Consider the following 20,120-nt stretch of genomic DNA (forward strand, 5'->3'; position numbering starts at 1 on the left):
GAACGATCGCGAAACATCTCCCATGGATTTTAGACCGGGTACAGTAAGAGTGAATTTCGCTTGCAACCAGGTAGAGGGTCAGACTATAGGTCACGTTATTCAGAGCGTATAGTGTCCAGCCAATTGTCCGACTACAATACAACACGTGTCGCTCGGCGCTATGGTCGCAGTTACAGGAGGGTTACTCTATACTGGAGAAAAAAAAATGGCCACGTTTAGAACAACGAGATGGAGACGTGGTTAGCGATTTAGTGGATTTAGAGAGTGACCCCCTGGAGTGGGAATCGCATGGAACTTGTCAGCTAGTGCAATTCCTCGCAAAGAAATCGAATGTGTGAATGTAATAGGCGCCTTTACGTTGTTGGCATTTTTTAACCGACGCCAAAAAAGTTTTTTTGTGCAGTGGTTTTGTGGCGGCCTGAAAATTTCATTAAAGATTGAAGACGGTTCTGACACTTTCTATTATCATTGTCTAGTTATCCGTATATTTGAAATATCTCTATTTATTTCGGAAAAAAATGATTTATCAAATCATCCTACGAAATCTGTATATATCGTGTATGTACACGCAATCAACACACATAATGATATGATACAGTCATGCGAACAAATAAAACTGTAAAAAACATTACCTACATATTTTTCACCGACATCTCAGATTCCAAGAAACATTTCTTTGCCACAATGCGGGAACTAGAACCGTCAGTAAGAATGCACCTGACACAGACTAGCGTCCCAGTATATTCTGTGCAGCCGCTGCATCTGACACCGGATGGGGTGTTTTTTCAGAACGAGCCTTTGTACGCGCCTCGGCACCCCACTGACCCCTACTGGGAGCCGCTCGGAAAAAGCACGCTGAGAAAAGAGTTTAAGTTTAAGAGTTTATCCTTAACCCTTACGGGTCAGTAAAAAAAATGGCCGATTGCGGTCTTGTTTGACTGAACTCTTATGATATGGAGAATAATAGTTCTTAATCAAGAATGGTTTATCTACCGTAGTTCATTAAATAATTCAAAAGTAAACAAAGGTGTGCCCTAAACCTATTCAACCAGCACTCAACAACCCAACGATTTGAAAAATAAACAGGCACTTAATATTAAGCGGCATAGACAATAACTGTCATCGGAGCACATCCGGTCACTGTTCTTTAGAAATTATAAATATAAAAGAGTTCCTTTTTTAAACGTAGTGGTTTCTGTCGACGCAGGGGCGCTATTCTGAGCACAATTTTATTTGAATAAAGATTATGCAAGCGGGCTTTCTCCGTAACCTGTGTCTATTCTCGAGTCCGACTCGCACTTGGGATTATTTTTTATAACTTACTTACATATTACAGACTTGAATAAAAAAATATATACCAACTGTATAAAATCGTCGAGACAAACATACAACAACAAAATTCTAATTTTATACGCCGCCGTGTATTTTTCCAAAACGATTTTTACAAGTAAACTCGATCTCTCGTTCAATTATTATTAGGATTTATTTTGTATTCATAATAATTATCTTGTCTATCTCGGTGATGTTGTGACAGTTTCATTATGAAAAGGATGAAACGTGAAATGCTGAAAGCATTTTGCGTTTTCATTTAAGCTTTTGAAGCCTCATTGAAGGCATCATTACGTGCTCAACAGATGAGGAAGATTTAACCCGTCTACTACCGAAGTATACATAATATACCTCGACAGACTTGTATTATTGTACTTACACATTTTAAAATATAATTTTTACATTTTTTGTAAAAAACTGTTTTCTAATAAGTTCCAACATTAATATTAACAGAGTGCAGTCAAGGAGACCTGATGAAAGCCAATGATCTCGCAATAAGAGTAGCAAAACACTGGAGGAAGTTGGCTTAGTGCATTTACACGATAGAAAAAGATTAACAGAGATATCGATAGATCGGGTTATAAAAGAAACTATTTAAATATGGCTTTGTGCCAAAACGTTTATACTTATAACACCTACTATATTACATAACCCATACGCATATTGCTGTGAACTACACCCCATAAGTAAATACACCCTGGTAGATGTCTCCTGTGGCAACCCTAGCTAGTCATGAACGTAAACGTTACTTTTAATAACATGGCGAATAAGGGTTGCCAAAATAATCTTAATATACCTACTTTCCATATACAAATTCGCAAAATTGTTACTTTAGATAGGGGAATAGAGTTTTCTATTGATCATTCACGGTGCCATTCCGTTTTAGGGTTCCGCAGTTTTAAAGTGCACGGATCATACTATAATTTTATTGGGTAGGTAACTAGTTGTTGCTCGCAAGCTTCCATTCGTCTTCTCGTGAAATTTCAAAATGAGTTTTTACACGACACATCTACAAACAGTACAAGTGCTGATGCAATTTCCAACAAATTATAATGAAACACTGATTTAAGTAATAAAATTCTGTGAAATAAATAAATTTAACTTTGATATATTCACACACATAAGTCACACTTAAATACCTTGTAGGCGCTTATCTGTTACTGTCTCAGTAGCATAACAAAGAGCTGTACTTAAGTGTAATACTTAAACCTTTTACTGTTGTCATATCATACATAATGATTATAATAGGCCCTGTTTCTCACTTGAGGAAATTACCTAATCATGCGTCTAAAGTCCTACTCAGCGACAATTCAGCCTATTACAGCATTCTACAATACTACCTACTCAATTTCTGCTGAAGAAAGTGACAGATATGCTAGTGTTCTTTTTAGGCGAGAATGAAATGTTCTTATTAACACCTATGAGAAGGTAGTCACACGGTGTGTTTGTCGTTTTTATTCGCCCATTGTGCACTTTTCTCGGTTCACTGACACTTCCTTTTGCTCTGTTATTGTCTCTAGACACGCATAGGTATAAAATTATACAGTAGCGCAAATCTAGGCTTTACCTACCTATGTACCTACTTAAACTAAATATATCCGATAAGAAAAAATCACCAGTACCATTAACTTAATTTTGATTTCTTAAGAACAAGCAGTAAACCCCTTTCCGGCTTACTCCTATCACACTTTTGTACTCGTAACTCCCGGTAAGTATAATAATTATTTAGCCGGCTCCGGCCATTCTGACAACAACGAGCCTACCAGTCTATTCTCTACAGTAAAATTGTAACCCGTCACTGGCGGCGACTCCCACGGCTGTGCCTCGATGCCCTCCACCGAGCAAGGTCAAATTGACCCCAGCGAAAGTGAGGGTTAATCTTGATGTGCTTAGCTCCAAACTTCGCTGTTTTATTACGAGCTCCCAAGTTGGTTGAGAGAAAGGTTTAGCTCGGCGATGCTTCCGAATCAAAGAAGGGGATTCTTGGTTATGATTATGAAGGTTTTTTTTCGATGCCTTCTGTGTAGAAAACGTTGAGCAATGTGAGAATGTCAACTCAAATTGTTGTTGTTCTTCTTTTTCAGCCTATAGCAGTCCACTACTGGACGAAGATCTCTCCCAAAGCATGAAATTGGATGCGATCTATAGCTTTCCGCATCCAGTCACTACCAGCCACCTTCCGCAAATTGTTATCAATATCAAATAAAATGATTTAAATTTACAAATCCAAAAGGTAAATGTATCATTAATTATTACCATTTGATTCTGGTCCAACACGTCGCTTTATGTAGCACATTTTCAAATGTAAATTGTGTCAGTCAGTTATATTTTAAATTCTCCCAAATGTCCTAAAACATGTAGTTATTTATTATACTTATATACATGAAACAAGTATGTATATCACTACTCTAAAAGCGTGCATCGATAATTTAAACAGAAGAGAATCTTTAAATACACTTTTACTGGCTGCGAAATAATAACCTATAATATCCTGAATAAACTTTATAATCCAAGTATATTCTATAGTTTTAATTAAAATTGAGGTTTTTCGGTCCCAGACCCGCCGTTAGGCGCCTTGACGTAGGTCCTTTATGGTCTAGTAACTTCACTTTACTCGACAAAAGGGACTCGTAAAAAATTACCTTGCTTTTGGAACTAAAATAACAATCTTTGTTAAGAAACTTTATACTTGTATTGTTTTAATCTGTTATTAATTAGGTAAGTATATCAGGAATATGTGCAACAATAAAGAGGCACCCGTAGTTACTGGTTCATGATGATGATGATATGGATCACAGGGCATGTAGGTATTCGAATATTTAAGTATAAGGATGCAACATCTAAACATTTACCGTAAGTACAGACTTATATCTGTCTGTCCCAAACAGTCGTCTCATTTTCTCTTCAATTAGTTAATACTGTGAGAGCCATAACTTATCTCTAATAGGCTCGCCCGGGCATTCCTTTTAGGTCCATTAGAAAAATAAATGTAGCCGTAGTGTGATTGATGACCTGGACTTTATCTACAACTTGAAATGGTTACTAAATGAAACACAGCGGCGGAACCGAGGATCGAGGCCAATTGAAAAGCATGAGAACTTCAATTTAGAGGACTTATATCGGCGAAGAATCGATATACGTTGGGGTGGGAAGGCAAACGTAGCGTGGGACGCCCTCTGAACCGACGATTCCTGGGGTGATTTGGCGATTTTCGTTACAGTATAGAGTGGTCCGAGGTGAAGCTCGCTGCCGTCGACAGACAGAGATGGAGAACCATTGTGTCTGCCCTTTGCCCCACGGGGGGGTCATAGGACGCCAAGAAGAAGAAGAAGAATAGAGTAACCCTCCTGTAGTGGGTAGTGGCTGAATGAGCAATGTCGAGATCAGCGCTAGATAGGCCTATGTCCATCAGCGGTGGACAGATGAGCTTAACGCTTATCGTTTATTAATTTGGCAGTTTCTCCTAACAATCGTATCTTCAAAAATAATGCCAATTTTGGAATGAATTCTAACACTCGAAAGGATAGTGCGGTCGAGAATGAAGGTCCTGCCCCCGTATTATGTAACTCCGAGTGGGGTTGGTTGGTATAAAATGGCTGACAACTTAGAGCATTATTAATTAATAACTTTTTACTGACTTATCTGATTTCACAAACGTTTATTTTGAATGTAAGGATATATTGGTAGGCTTCTTGCATATTTCTTTCACTAAGATTTTTGGTGTTTTCGGTTAATAAGTCTCTAAGTTGATACCAATTATCACCGGTTGCTAACTCTCAAAAAGTTACAAAATACGGGGGCTGATCTAACTACGATACAAACTATCAGAGATAAGGATCGGCTTCCCTATATCTAATAGTTAGTCGGTTGAATGAACTATGTAAACTTTCATTAAGGTGAAATTGAGCTATTAGGCATTAAAACAATAACTTTGTTCACAAATTGTGGATACATAATTTAGGTGCGTAAGTAATAACCATTTTGTTATTAACAATCAAAATGTGAAGTATAGAAGCGATTATTGGGCAATCGGATCTGAGCCCGGAGCGTTAACTAAACAAGAATTAAAGCTATTATTCTGTAATAATGACTATTGGAAGGTTAATTACCTGTTAGAAATTTAAACAAGGATTAAGTAGGGGAGTATGGGGCGTGGTCCAAGAGAATATTGAATAAAATCTACTTAATTTGATTTTCAAAGATAAAAACCCTAAACAATGTTATTTTGATAAATTACTAAAAACTTTTGTGTACTATATCGGTGAGTGACCACTGATCCTCATCTTACAGGTTTTTACCTAGTTTGAGTATCAGGGGACATATTATTCAGCTTACAGCCTAAATCTATGCTTGTTAACTTTGTTTTTTGGTAATTAAGTTTAAGTTTGGCTATGAAATAAATTATTATTTATTTAATTAGGTAGAACTATTTGTTAGATACAAAAAAGTCTGGGATACTTGCTTGAACAATTTTTATAGAGACTTGAGATAATACGTAAGAATTTAACTTCATTTTGGCTGTTAAATTATAAACATGGTTATCGTCATTGTAGGTACGAGTATGAAACAATAATACCTATTCGTAATTCGTAATGTTTGAAACATCAATCATAAAATTTAAAGCAATAAAAATGCAAATTAAGCTCATTTCAATGTGCTAATTCATATTTTCTAAACTAATGGCAAGTACCTTTACAATATGAATTCTAATACGAGATCGTATTGTTTAAATTACGTTTAATTTTGAATTTATTAGCACCTATTATGAAAGTAAATAATTGAACAAAATAGTCTAATAAGGTTCATTTACGGGCTAAATGCCTTAATTTTCACGAGCATATACAGGTATAAAGTGAGACACATTAAAACACTAATTACTGTATTATATTAACAGAACTTTACTGTTAACAATGAATTGATCACAACTAAGATCTTATACAAATTACACATATTAAACGAGCTTTATTAAAGTAGGTATGTATATTAAAGACAGGTTTTAATAAAACTACGAAGGGACCATAATCTGGGTCCCTTTAATGGGATCCCGTGAGGCGTGCTAAATCTCCGACCGTGTTCTAAGCATTAAATAGGTTTAGTATAATAATCTTTTACGCAGTTAATCATATTTATAATGTTCCTGTATTAAGGTTTTTAATACGACATACAAGGTCCAAAATGCCAAAGGTTTATCGTTTACGACGTTAAGATTGGACGGGGCTGGAACGTATGAAATTACAGGGTGTCCAACTCTTTATTCCAAACTACTTTTGTCCTACGGCTTTTGAAAAGAAAAATCTACTCTCATTGTAAAAAATCACGGGACATTCGCGATTCAACATCGCATAGAAGCGCATTCGCACAAAAAATATCGCAATTATTAAAAAAAACTTTCTAAAAAAGTTGTTAAGAATGACGAGTTGTTTCACTATCCCTCAGATGTTCACTTTAGCGTTGGTCACCCTGTATAATGTTAAGATTCAAGAGTCAAGAGCAATGGATAAAGAAATGGGCAAATGGAAACATAACAACACGTCCCACAGTTCGTGAGATCCACTTATTAGATTGACCGGTCAGAGGTTGCTAGCAAAAAGCAATTCTATTTCCAAAAAGTTTCACGCGTTTGCATCCTTTTTGTAGAGAAACCCCAACCTATTTTTTCCACTTATTCAGTCGTGACACGACTCGAGCTGTCGTGCGGCACCGAAGCCATATCCCTCTGTACATAGACAGACCTACACATATAAACTAACAAAGCGGGCAACCTACGACCTAAATAATGAAGCATAAAATACAGTGTATTCCAACGTTGCAAGCGTGACAGGCCACATCGACAAACTTCTTACAGCCACTCCGGAATTAAGAAAAATAAAACGCTGCAACTCAAACGTCAGAGTGACAGCGCGCGAAATTTCGTCTAGAAAAATTTCTAGTCTGTGTAACGTTCGTCCTAGCACGAACATTCTCGCGAAAAGTCATGAATCTTTCACATGGAGTGCCGGTCCCCTTTTTTATGCTCGGGTATAAAATTGAGGGTAAAATTCAAGTCACGTTCGTGTATCCCTGTTCTGTGAGTCGATCATTGTTTTATTAGCATCCGCACAACAAGATACTAAACTACGGTACGCAGATCGGGCGTTATCTTTGCTTCTGATATAAATAAATACGTTATTACAGCCATTAAGCGAATTAGGGTTTGATTAAATCTTTAATTCAAGATTCTACCTTTTTGTAGAATAAAGCAATTTGTACATTGCTATGATATAAATCAGTCACCGATGTATAGCTTTAAGATTCTCGTTAGAGAAGTACTAATGTTCCTTGGCTTTAAAAGCATGTCGATCGATCGTCAACTCATTTCTAAATATTGGTCGGTATCGACGTTTCCTGATAACAGATGGAGTGGGCGAGCTGCTGAAAGCCCCATCGTCTCCGTCACACTTGTATCACACTTAGCATTTGTTGACTTAACGCGAGAACTGGAGTACCCGATGAAAGATGTTCTAAGAAACCACAGTGCAAGAACACAGTGGCGGTTGCCGCGCTGTATAATAGAAGAAACTGTGTATTAGTTTCCTCTATGGCTTGTATTGTGGTTTTCGAACACTTGCAAAAATCCAAATCAGAGTTCATGTAATTTGCCGGGGAATATAGGTTACCAACTTTTTTGTACGTAACTAAAATTTAATATGAGATCTATGTCTTGTTGATGTAGTAGTATTTCTGATTGTACTCGTACCAAGTTGCCTTTGTTTCTATGTAAAACGTCTTCACATTCCGATTTTGACATCAGAGTACTCGTACTCCATCAACACATAGGAACGTTTTTCTTTACACATATCCTAAAACTTATTATTGAATAATTTTCATTCACAAAGGGAGCTGCGCAGGTTTACTGTCGTCCGAATTAAAGCCATATGCTGCGAGACAGGTGAGGGCCTCACAAAGGAACTAAAAAAAGATTAAATCATGTCTACCTGGCTGGAAGCACAACGCCAGATGTTTTCATAAAGAAAAAAGTAAATTATGCCAGAATTTCTTATTTCATTGACCCGATATGTCTAACGCCATTGTTTTTCGAATAAAAGAGCGAGATAGCAGAGTTTTGTTTGTAAAAACGGCCACCGTTTGTTTTAGCGAAGAGCGGAATGGCATCTGGCGATGGCATTTTTATTGAAAGCGCAAATTGTTTATTCTTGAATAATCAAACTATAGAATATTTCATTTAGGAAATTGTTTTCATAACTGATATTATTTTTAGAATACTTAATAAGATTCTCGCGGTAATTGAATTAATATTGCTGCCGTGCTATTAGAAATAACTTTACTTGTAATTTTAGGTACCAGGAGCGCAGGGGTCTCAATAGCTTTTCCGTTTCCAAGACAGCTGTAAACCTCTTCCGAGCCTCTATTCTGTGGCCACCTGGTAATGCCAGACACAATACGCCATCCCAGGACCACTCTTAAAGAAGGCGATTCCGACCTCCTTTGTTCGGCCCTGCTTTACGACCACGACAGAAACCAAGTTTTGCTCTAAAAAGTATTTACACAGCGTATTTATGGTGGTCTTTGGCCTCTAAGGAGGCGGGTTAAGGGTCTTATTTGCGTGGGCTAGGACGAAAATAAATTTGCTGATTTTTATGGCAAGGAAACGACGGTGCCTTAGTAAGGCTCCGTATTGTTTTGAAAGCACACGTCGCTTTGGGAAATTGGTAAATATCTTGTTTGCTTACCTCCGCTATTGGGTCGGGTGATCTAGTTGAATTGATTACAAGTATGTACAGTACATATCTTTCTAGTATGTAAGTACACCGACTAGTATACTCAAGTTCCATAGCACACCATTCCACTACAGAGGTTATGTCTACTTTTAGCACTGTATGTGTATTTTTAAGTGTTTTAAGGCAGAGTGCAGTTTTATTGCTAGAAATATCCCGCAAAAATCCTTTTAAGACAAAAAGGCTGCAACATAATTACATGAACATGTAAATTATACATCAACGCCTCTTTGAGCAAACAAAACAATCCATGGGATCTTTAAATTAAGGAGTTTACGGAGCTTCCTTACACGTCTTGGGTCCGTATACGTATGTCACTCACAATAGTCACAATGAAGCGTCTTCGCTGCCCTTTGTTCCTCACATACACAGATACACATTGTCATCCTACACACGTGGGTAAGTAACAAACCGAGCGGTTTGTCGAGTTGAGAATAATAAGAGGACGTAACGCGAATTCAGCTTTGAAACCAAAAGGTCGGAAATTCAGTTTCAAACTTTATCCTCACGATAATTATTTGAAATCTAAATTTTGTTCCAACTTTTCTGGAAGAAGTTTTGGAGTTGGCACATAGGTAGGTACATAATAATATAGCGGAATACATTTGAAAGAAGATCCTAAATATACCTAGGCACAAAAATATAGTTTATCGTACATGAGATTTGCTTATGTAACCTGAAGTGTATCGTGAAGTAAGTAATTATGACGAACTAACGAAGTTATTAGTGTTTACTTTGTGAACTTGTTAAAATCTACAACAATTACTTCGTTCGTTAACATTAGTTTGCTATAGTGTCGTAATAAATCAGCCCCTGTGCTGCTTGTGACTTTATTAGTTTTACATATACTTTAGCCCATACCATACCTACTAAACATATTGGATATACATAGTTCATTTGGCAAATGAATTTGGTATTGTATGTATGTACCTATGTATTCAGAAATAAGGTTTCCATTCATAAATTGTATTAAGTAATAGAACGCTGTACCGGAGATAATTTGGCGTCCAGCCAAATAGGTAGGATGATAATTATTGTGTAAGTAATAAACGATTTTAGTCAACAATACGTGTTATTGTTTAATGAAACAGACTAAAGGGAGCGCAGGTGGTGAATATTTGGATTACTTAGGCTCGTACACAAAATCTGCACTTAGCTGATTAAGATCGCAGATTTTATGTACAAACCTAAGTACATAGGTCCGAATAAAAATATTTACGATTCGACGACGTCGCATCGCAATTTTGTTACCTAACACTTTGTGATAAAGTTATATCATGTTTTTTTGCTTAGAATAGAGTAAAAATTTTATTAGCATGATCTACCCAAGAATCTCCTTCCTCCACATAAAATACCTGAAGCAAGCTCATTCATAATCACCAACTGCATTCCATCCGCCTGTATCACCGGTGACTCACGATCTTTACCTGTGGCACAAAGAAATACAATATTAGTATCAAGAAACTTTGTATTTTATTCTTGAGTAGGTATAACTACTACAGGAGGGTTTATTGGTTGAGTAACGTATTAATAGGCACAGGGCGTTAATTCTAAACTGCATGCTCTTCAAGTCGTGGCAAAATTGTCACTATCATAGGTAGAAAGGTACTGAGGTGTCTTTCTATATGACGAAAAACTAACCGCCGAATTCATAGAACTTTTTGACACTTTACAATAGGTTTTAACTTACGTCGTGTTATACGAATTTCAACTTTTTCACTTACGTAAAGAGTTGAAACTCGTTTGTGTCAAAGTCAATTTTAACCTTGTTGTAAATTTACAATATGTTCTATGAATTTGAGGGTAAGTTTGGGAGCGCTGTTGCGCGAGCCACGACTCGTTGTATCAACGTGCCGATTGCACGACAGCTCTCGTTCGTTCCTTTTTCGTCAGTATAGAGATAGAGTAATCCTCCTGTACCATTGAATTATGACAATAACCAAAACGTATGTTTGAAAATTTGCTCCCATGGCATGGGACGCATCTTCAAATATTCTTCAGTTTTACAGGTTCATCATGGATGGTCAAAAATTGTGATACAGTAAATTGTACCTCTAAATATAAATGACGGAAAAATATCTTCTTCATCAGAATACAGAAAAAAGCACCAATGCGTTCAAGACAAAAAAAAATAATAATAATAAAAAAAATAATAATAATTTATTTCATATCATCATATCATAAGATAATGAGTTGATGACATATGCAATGCAACCTCTTCCTGTTTTATGCAAAAAAATATACAAAAGCTATTAGTATTCTGCACCAAAAGCCCACCTTGCACTAATAGCGTTCAAAAATCGAACGAACCAGTTTAACAGACGACAGGTGTTTCTAAACCGTCCGCAATTTTTTATTCCTTTTTCAAATTTGGCCGGATTATCTACAAGCAGATGGTTACAGTCGCTTCGCTTTATCTTGATTCTTGCATCGTTAACTTTGCAGTTAGTGTAGACCTAAATTCCGTCTGAGTAAGGACTCTATTGGGGTGGCAGGGGGATCTTGAGAGTGTAAGAAAGGTTCATTGGGGACTTTTCTGGGCTCAAGAGTGTGATTTTTAAACAAGTTACGTACTTTATCGTTGAACGGTTGACCCTTGCTGCGATAAGGCATTATGTTATGCAGAGAAAAAAACTGTAAATGTCTTAATTGAAAGATTTACTTAATTATCAAATAATAACTCGACTTAACTATGTAGGTAGGTAGGTATACGGACTTAATTCATTTTAATATTCAAAAGGTAAGTAAGTATAAAAAACCAGTCAGTTAAAGTCACTTAACATCCGCCAGTTGGACGGCGGTCGTGAAGCCCAGTGACTCAGCACTAAACCATCTGGCCTACTAGCCAGGCATTACATTACAAAGTTAATGACTAAAAATGTGTAAACTAGCCTCTGAGGCGTAGCAACAGAGGTGGAAATGGCATGGGTAGAAACTTACTTCTAGTGTGAAGGACCTTTTTGTACGGGATGCAACAGGCCGAAAAGGATTGTTTGAAAAAAATACGTTGTTCGCCCACTACCGCTATTTTAACCCTAAACGTAAAAGAGGAGTGTTATAAGAAAAATTGTATCTCTCCTATAATTATGTATTGTGTTTATCGAGCAATGTTACATCAAAATCCGACTTATATCTATATTATTTACTGTACTTTTATGTTGTGTAATGTGTATACAATAAAGTATTTAAATAAATAAAATAACTATTTGTAATTATATTTTAGACCTGGACAGCTTTTGATGAAAGTCTATGATGTGTCTAAAATATTAGACACAAGAGTATCAAAAACAAACTCAGTAGCGATAGTGATGATTATCTAACTTATTCGGTACATAGTATTGTGTAGACCGGTAGGTATGTGAACCACTTTCGATGTAATTTGATCGATAGTGCACCGACACTGAGCGTACGGCCATTCGTTGATTCAATGTCTTGACCTGGATACTGCTGAGTGCTACAGCTTATAGCATAGTGCAGGGATCGTTAAGTCTAGATCTAGAAAAAACATATTTCCGTGGTAACATAATATATACGATGTACTCGAGTACTTAGGTGTAAAAGATTGTTTTTGGATCTGCTATACTGTCCAATTATTACACTTTGTATGAAACATTCATAAGTTAAATCTCGAAGGTATGTTTCTTGAGGAAAGTTGTTCAATTTGTTCATTATAACTGGTAAAACTTAACAACTTTCTTGTAGTTTGAATTTCAGGAGCATCGGCACAAGTAGAATCGGATAGGTTGATTAAATTGATTATATATAATTTTAAGGTATTTTCTAGAGTCGTGTTACTTTCGTGACCAAAATGTAGGCTTATTTCTCACTTATTGTCCTATCTGGAGTATTCTGGAGCTTTAATTTCGGTTCGTTTTTCTTATATTATTGTGTAAAGTATACTTGCCAGACTTTTTTAAAGATTAATGTGACCGTCCGCTCCTTGCACTGCCCTGTAAGACTAATGCTATTAAAGTGGAAAGCGTGTTAGCTAGGTGTCTTGTTTATTTTGCACTTTCGTTAAATAATAAAATAAAAAATAGTCAAGTGCGACAAGCACATTTGACGTTTGAATCTATTCAAAGTATTATAACCAAAAACAATTAAAACCGAGTAAAATATCATGTAATACAAACTAGTTTTGTGGTTATGCTTAGCAGTAACTTTTAGTAAGCGGTGGTCGATACATACCCTATAGATAACACGACTGGTAAAAAAAGTATTCACTACTACTTCAGTATTTCATTGTTATTCTGGTAGAGTTGGAATTTCAAAAGAGTACCTTCAAATAAAATAAATTTAACGCGGATAAGTGAAAGAGGAAATGACATAATGACGTTTATCAATTTAATATTCATTTATTTGATTGGTTCTTGGCATATTCATAATTCTCTGCTTATTTAATGTGACTGCAAATCTTAATTCGATAATGTGCTTCCATAATCATATTTATTTTAAAATTAAAGTACTTATTTATCCAAATTTACTTTTAGACAAGTGGCAAGTGAGCTGCTGCTTACAGGGAAAGCAGCCCGATAAATTAAAAAAAAGGTCTATGTCTGACGATTTTATAAGGTTTCCTCAACCTCCAAACTTCTTTAGAAAAAACTCAAATACATCGTTAAACTTATCCACAATTAAAACCCTATAATACTAACAAAGACCCAACCCACACAGGATTTGAAAATTAAATCCGCGCCGAAAATACATGAAAAAAATCACCAATTCAAACCGGAAAACAATTGTACAGGCACACACGCCGGCAGCCCTGAAACTCCTGAAAGCAGGAAGGAAACGTCCCGCTTTCAACCTCTATGCAAATTCCCGTAATAAGTTTCGTTAATTCCAGCATATCCAACCTCTATGCATGTAATTTACGATCGCTAAGCTAACCTACTTCGCTCTGCTAACACTCAGCGCGGATGGCTTGGTTTAGTGATGTCCAAGCGCACTGTACGAAAGTTATAGCGTGCAAAGGAGTCAGGAGAACGAGATGAAAGTATCTGCAGTGGGGTACCACCACTGAACATTATCAACAATCCATATTGCAGCATCTGGTTTAAACTAATGCTACTTGCCATTTTAGTTAATTATTTGATAATTCAGACTTCTTAGTCATAGGTGCTTTGCCTCTATCGCAATTCGAGTATTAACCGAAACTCTATTCGGAGCTCTGAATAGGAATGAAACAGAAGCGAAGGGACATCCCTAGTGTATTTACATTCCGCATTTACACCAGCGGAATTTAATTGATATCGGCCGAGCCGCAGCCGTGGGCGAGCCTAAGTCCATAACAGCTTGTTTTTTTCAGCTCATGCTTTTTACGTATTCGCTTGGGACTCATTTATGGAGTAAACAGAAGCGATGACCATCAAAAATGTGTAGCTATGTACGTATCTTATTGTTTTGCATTTTACACTCTTTGGATAGTTGTATTTACGCCGCTGGTTTTCCAGACCTAGGTACTAGCTATAACTTTCTTGGCTTTCAAGACCTAGGTAACTTCTAGCTATAAAAAACCTACCTATATTTACACAGCAGTCTTGTGTTTACAGACAAGAGGCCAAAGGGCAAGTCTATGAGTGTTTGCGTGTTTCGATCTCACTATCGCACCCAGTACGAAGGCTTTGACGGAAGACCTGTTCACCCGAGCGTGGTCTGGGGCTTCACAAATGTTATACTTAGTTGAAATACAGACGTATTCCGGTTTTGCAGATACAATATTTCGGAGCTTACTTCTCTAATCGTAATTCAAGGGAATATCTTAAAATAAAGCTAGGGTTCCTAACCCTACTATATGTACAGTATAGTCAATTATACCTACCCTAATCTCAAGCCTTAAAACTTACAATTTTCGATTGTAGCCGAAGACATCACACGTACCTAAGCATCACAATGATTTTGGAAAGCCGTAGTAGGTAATACGAAAACTACCTACTTAAGTTATTTGATGTCTAGTCAGAAACAGACCAAAGTGTCTTTTTATCGGCTTTCACTGAGCCATTTGCGGCACGTTTCGGAACTAAAAAGTGGCTATGCTGAAGTTTTGGTAACTACATATTTATTATACTGTCTCGTCGCGACGACTGTTTGACACGTAACCAAAGTTCACTGACCTCACAGATAATAATTCAATAACCTCTGATAAAGGTAAACTAAACGGAACAGTCAGTTGAATTACAGGTACAATACTAATATTTTAAAAGCTTTACACACTCCACAGTATCAACTTCATATCAGCAATAACGATTAATAGTAGACAGGTTGAGGGCATCCTACTCGCGTATGTAAATTTTCTTAGCCCTCTTATTTTCGTTAATTTTCGGCATATCAATTTTGTACGAGGAGAATGCAGTATTTATAAGTTTTCTAAATCTGTACGTTTATTACTGAATTAGAATATCATAAATAAATACAAGCATTTTTAAAAGTAGTTATGATATGAACAATTAAACAATATCCAATCTACCTATAATATATTTTACTGTTCTTCCGCCGGCGTCCCGGCAATAACTTATCGATGCGATACAAATATGTCCACAACATAAAGTAAACACACAGGACGCCCGGACGACAGCAGCAATAGCAAATACAGATGTGTAACTAATATTTAACATTTATTCGGACGATTAAGCAAATGGAACATTTATAGCTATACTGGATATTTCCTTAGTAAGTTTGATAAGTGCATCAGATGAATTCTATTTAATTAATCTATTTAATTGTATGAGTATCTAAATAAGTAATGTTAATACCTATGTACCTATAATTAATACCTATTGTTATATTCATGTTACTGATTTGTCGACCACGATTGTATTTAGTGTCAAGACAAACCCTTCAGGTTTAATGGCACGTAAACTTCAATAAAATAACTATGTTACACAAAGTTTGGTATAAAAAATAAAAAAAAAATTTGACTTAGGTATTATTATATATAGAATATAAAGGATATAAATTTTAAAATTAAATAAGAGAACTTCCTGTTCGTAGGTCAATGTACCCGACATACTGTGCATGAGCAACCTATAATACATAGATCGATATTATACTTTGCACCGTATGAAGACCCTCAATAGTATACCTATTAGGAGTTGATTTCTACACTACTCGATCTAAAATAAAAACACCATGTATAACTCAGGTACCTGAAAAAACTAATCAGTTTTTTCCAGATAAACAAATAAATGGCCAAAAAGTATAAAACGGCAATAGTTGGCTGATGCATATTCAAAAGGCTATGAATTTGATTACAATAATGTTATTCAACTAGGTATAGTGTATTTTACAGGTAGGTATAGGAACCAATCAAATATTGCCAAGCATCCAAGCTTTAGAGCTTTAATTTAAAGAATTTGTTTCAAATAAATATGTAATTATAATTCCTATCATTAAGGCATACATAACATAGGTACATAACGTTAAAAGAGCACAGAAAAACTTATGTACCTACTTAATAAAACTAAACGAACCTTTTCCAATTTCCAGTGAAAATAACTTTAAGTAAACTGGCAAGGCAAATGTAAAAATTGAGTAAATTTTTATAAGTGGAAAATTTCATCTCTCTGATAGCAACTTAATATTCATTCGATAGTTTTCGCTAGTCAGTTCGCACGGGACCCGGTAATGGAAAACTTGGTTTTCACTATCACTCTTGTATGGCTTTCTCCCGTTTTTATATTAGAAAATTCACTGTGGGGTTACTGCCACCGAACATTAGCTATTAACAATTCTTAAGCTGCGTCGCTCGCCTGTCAAGACGTAACTAGTATGGATCTGACAGAGTTTGACAGGCTTATGGATTGTTAATTGCTAATGTGATGATGTCAGTATGGTAGATTACGTAGTTTTTTATGTCAATTACCTATAGACCTAACGTATTTAAACGTTAAGCTATTATTGTTATCAATTCAGTCATTTTCAGAGTTATGATTATCAAATATGGGGCCTCGTTTACGGGCAAAACTTTTCTAATTACTGAAAGCTTTACCAGCGACATCAAAGCTTTTGCGGGCTTTGAAATCCGAAACGGTTATAATACTACATACGCTTGCATAAAAACATATAGGAAGTTCTAAAATGTATTTTGTAAGTCACACCGTCATACATACATATGCCATACCTAGAGGGTATCTTTGTTCCATTTTTTTAAAACAACTATTTAGGCTGTTCTTTGACTAAAGGCTAAGTGTACCTACCTATATAAGAACTGATTTCTTTGCCGAGTCTATAAGAGTATACGCCTTAAGACTTGTTGTGGTCTATCCCAATAACAAATAACTTTTTACTGAAAGCGTCCGTAAAACGCTCATTTCATACCCACGGGTATGAATACCTAAGTCGTAGCTGTTTATGACTTTTATAATTATCTTCAACTTCACTTCAATAACGACGCCTTTAATGAACAATTAAATGAGTGAAATGATACCACATTATACAATATTATACATTCACCTCCATACCTAGGTATTTTTTTTAAATATTCATCAGAATTTATATCATATCGGTGGTTTAGAGCTAATTGTATAGCTTATATAGGATAATGTATTGATTAGTCCACTTAATAAAAAAAAATGTTTCCATAATCGAATCGAATTTATTCACAATTCAAATCGAGTTACTTGGTACGTACGAGTTAAGTTTTTATTATTGGCATATACTGCAGAATAATTTGCCTCCACTATAGCAAACGAGTATCAGGTATACTGCAGCTAATATTTTACAGATATTTAACTAGAAGTGAAATAGCACTGCAGATATAACGAAATATATGGCCAGCGAGTAGACAGTCAGAATTCATTACAATTCGATTCACGGCTCGCACGAAGCATAAATCTTACAACAGGACTGTAAATCAAACTTTTTCCTTTAAATCTATAATTCAGATGTTAACATTGTCTTCTCGCCATTCATATACATGAATATGAATTATTTGTATAATCGTACCTACTTGAAGTAACACAGATATGGTAAAAAAACCATCACTCTCTTAAGTAGGTGAAAATGGTCTAAAAAGACAAAATAGGTCTTTTCATGCCTTTTTTCATGCCCGAGGAAAATTGCTTTCTGAGCGACCTAAATAACAATCAAAGTTTGGCATTAGTATATTTTTGATCATATTCGAAGAATAGAAAACTGTTTCTCATTCTTTGATTATTGTTTTTATATAAGTTTACACTATAAACTACTATAACGTTTCATTAAAGTTGACTTCTCATTTCCTTTTCAAATCTGTGCTCTCCCTCAGGTAACTTTTGTAGCAAATAATTTATCTTTTTCAAATAAGTGGGACACAACTATCGCTTATTACTTCACGAGCGCCCGAAGAATTTAATTCATATTCAAGTCTGGGGCGTAGATCAATCTATGCAAAACCTAGTTTAGAAATGAAATTCTTTGAGACGGATGATTTATTCTCTCTCGCGATGCGCGTATATTTGACAGCGTATTTTTATATGTCGTAAAGCAATTTATGGGGCAACCTAGTTTCTAGAGGGTACCTGGTTCTTGGTATGCAGTGTGTTACTGCAGTAGTCGTCACTGTTAGACATTATGTAATACACCTTTTGGTTTTATAACCTCCTTGCCATTCGCCAATCAGGGGGAATCCGCCATCTTTCTTCTAGAAAGAGCAGTTGCAATGTTTAATAACCTTTTGTTACAGGTTACGGTTACACATAACAGACACATCATTATGAATCTCCTTAACATACCTAATCTGAATCAGATACAAAACCCAACTAAATAAGTTAACAAAGGGGAATATTTAAAATAATTAACACCAGCCTTATTCAATTCCGTCGTCCAATACGGCTGAGTAAGTGGGGTTAACCAATGTCGTATCCCAAATGCCGTCGACTGTTCGTTTAGTTGACAATGTCGTCCCATCACCGGCCCCGATCTCAATAGCTACCTCTATAAACGCAACCCTTATTCAGTGGAAGCGTGTTTCTTTCACAGGCTTTATAACCGAAATTTCGTATCAAGAAAAAAGGCATACGTCGGCGAATTTAATAAAGGAACGCTTTAAACATGATACGAGGCAAAGGAATTGAAAATTTCGGCAACGCTAAAACACGTCTACGTGATATAATTTTATTTTCACGTTGAAAAGTACGCCTTTGATTTCGTCGTTCGTTAGAGCGCGTTTGCTTTGTGGAGCTGATGTGACACGTAATGCGAGGGTTGGCTCTGATCAATACGATGTTTAAATTACATATTATAATGAGAAATCGGTTGAATACACCCGAATTACAAGACACGCAGTCGGGCGTGAGAATATATCCAGACAGATTAAAAAGAATATGGATACCTGTACAATAATTAAAATAATATTGGGCGAGTTGTCTTCTGCCTGTGACTTAAAAAATGTTTAATCACATTTATCATTTACTTTGTACGATCAAGCGAACTCAACTTCAAAATCCGTCAAATGCCCGCAAAGCGGCGGAATACTAAAATCATACGACGCTGAATAAATAATTGTGTTCGCGAACAGCTCTCGACGTAACTTGAATAAATCACAAAGAAGCCACGTCGCGTCAAACACCAGCTAAAAGAGTTTTTGAGTTATCGAGCAGAATTCTCAACTCGACAACCCTGGTTTGCTCTCATTTATCAAACTAAATGCGTCCTCAACAATGATTAGTGTTATCTGATCATAAATGGAAGCTCGTGATCAGTTAAGAAAACTAGTTTGAGATGTGCCCGCTGCTTTATCGGTTCGTTATATTTGAAGGGGGAAAAGGACTGACTATGATGGACAGGCGTGAAATAAGAAAGAAAGCACAGGCACAAGGCTGGTGATTGGATTTATTCTAAGCAGCAGTCAGATTAAAGAAGGTCACATTACAAAAATCATTACCATACATCATACTATGGCCTAGGAAGCTTCCTTTAACACTATTTGAAACATCCTTTTTAGAGAAAGTTAGAGAACAAAGAGGTTAACATTTTCTCGAGCAAGGTTACGCAGATAAATCCGTTTTAAGTGAGATTTCAGTGTTCAGTTTCACGGCA

General features: G+C 36.1%; 1 protein-coding gene across 2 annotated transcripts in view; it reads right to left on the reverse strand.

Moving 5' to 3' along the window:
- The window catches only part of LOC105398335 (DE-cadherin), a 188,771-nt gene that overhangs the window by 51,371 nt on the left and 117,280 nt on the right, over positions 1 to 20,120 (reverse strand). The window contains exon 2 of one of the 2 annotated variants that reach the window (XM_038106729.2): positions 10,460 to 10,531. The exons of the other annotated variant lie outside the window; for it this stretch is intronic. Coding sequence (XP_037962657.2) covers positions 10,460 to 10,531 — 72 coding nt within the window. The remainder of the gene's footprint in view (positions 1 to 10,459; positions 10,532 to 20,120) is intronic. 2 annotated transcript variants of the gene reach the window in all.

This window comes from Plutella xylostella, chromosome 7 (genome assembly GCF_932276165.1).
Source record: "Plutella xylostella chromosome 7, ilPluXylo3.1, whole genome shotgun sequence".
NCBI classification, from domain to species: Eukaryota; Metazoa; Arthropoda; class Insecta; order Lepidoptera; family Plutellidae; genus Plutella; species Plutella xylostella.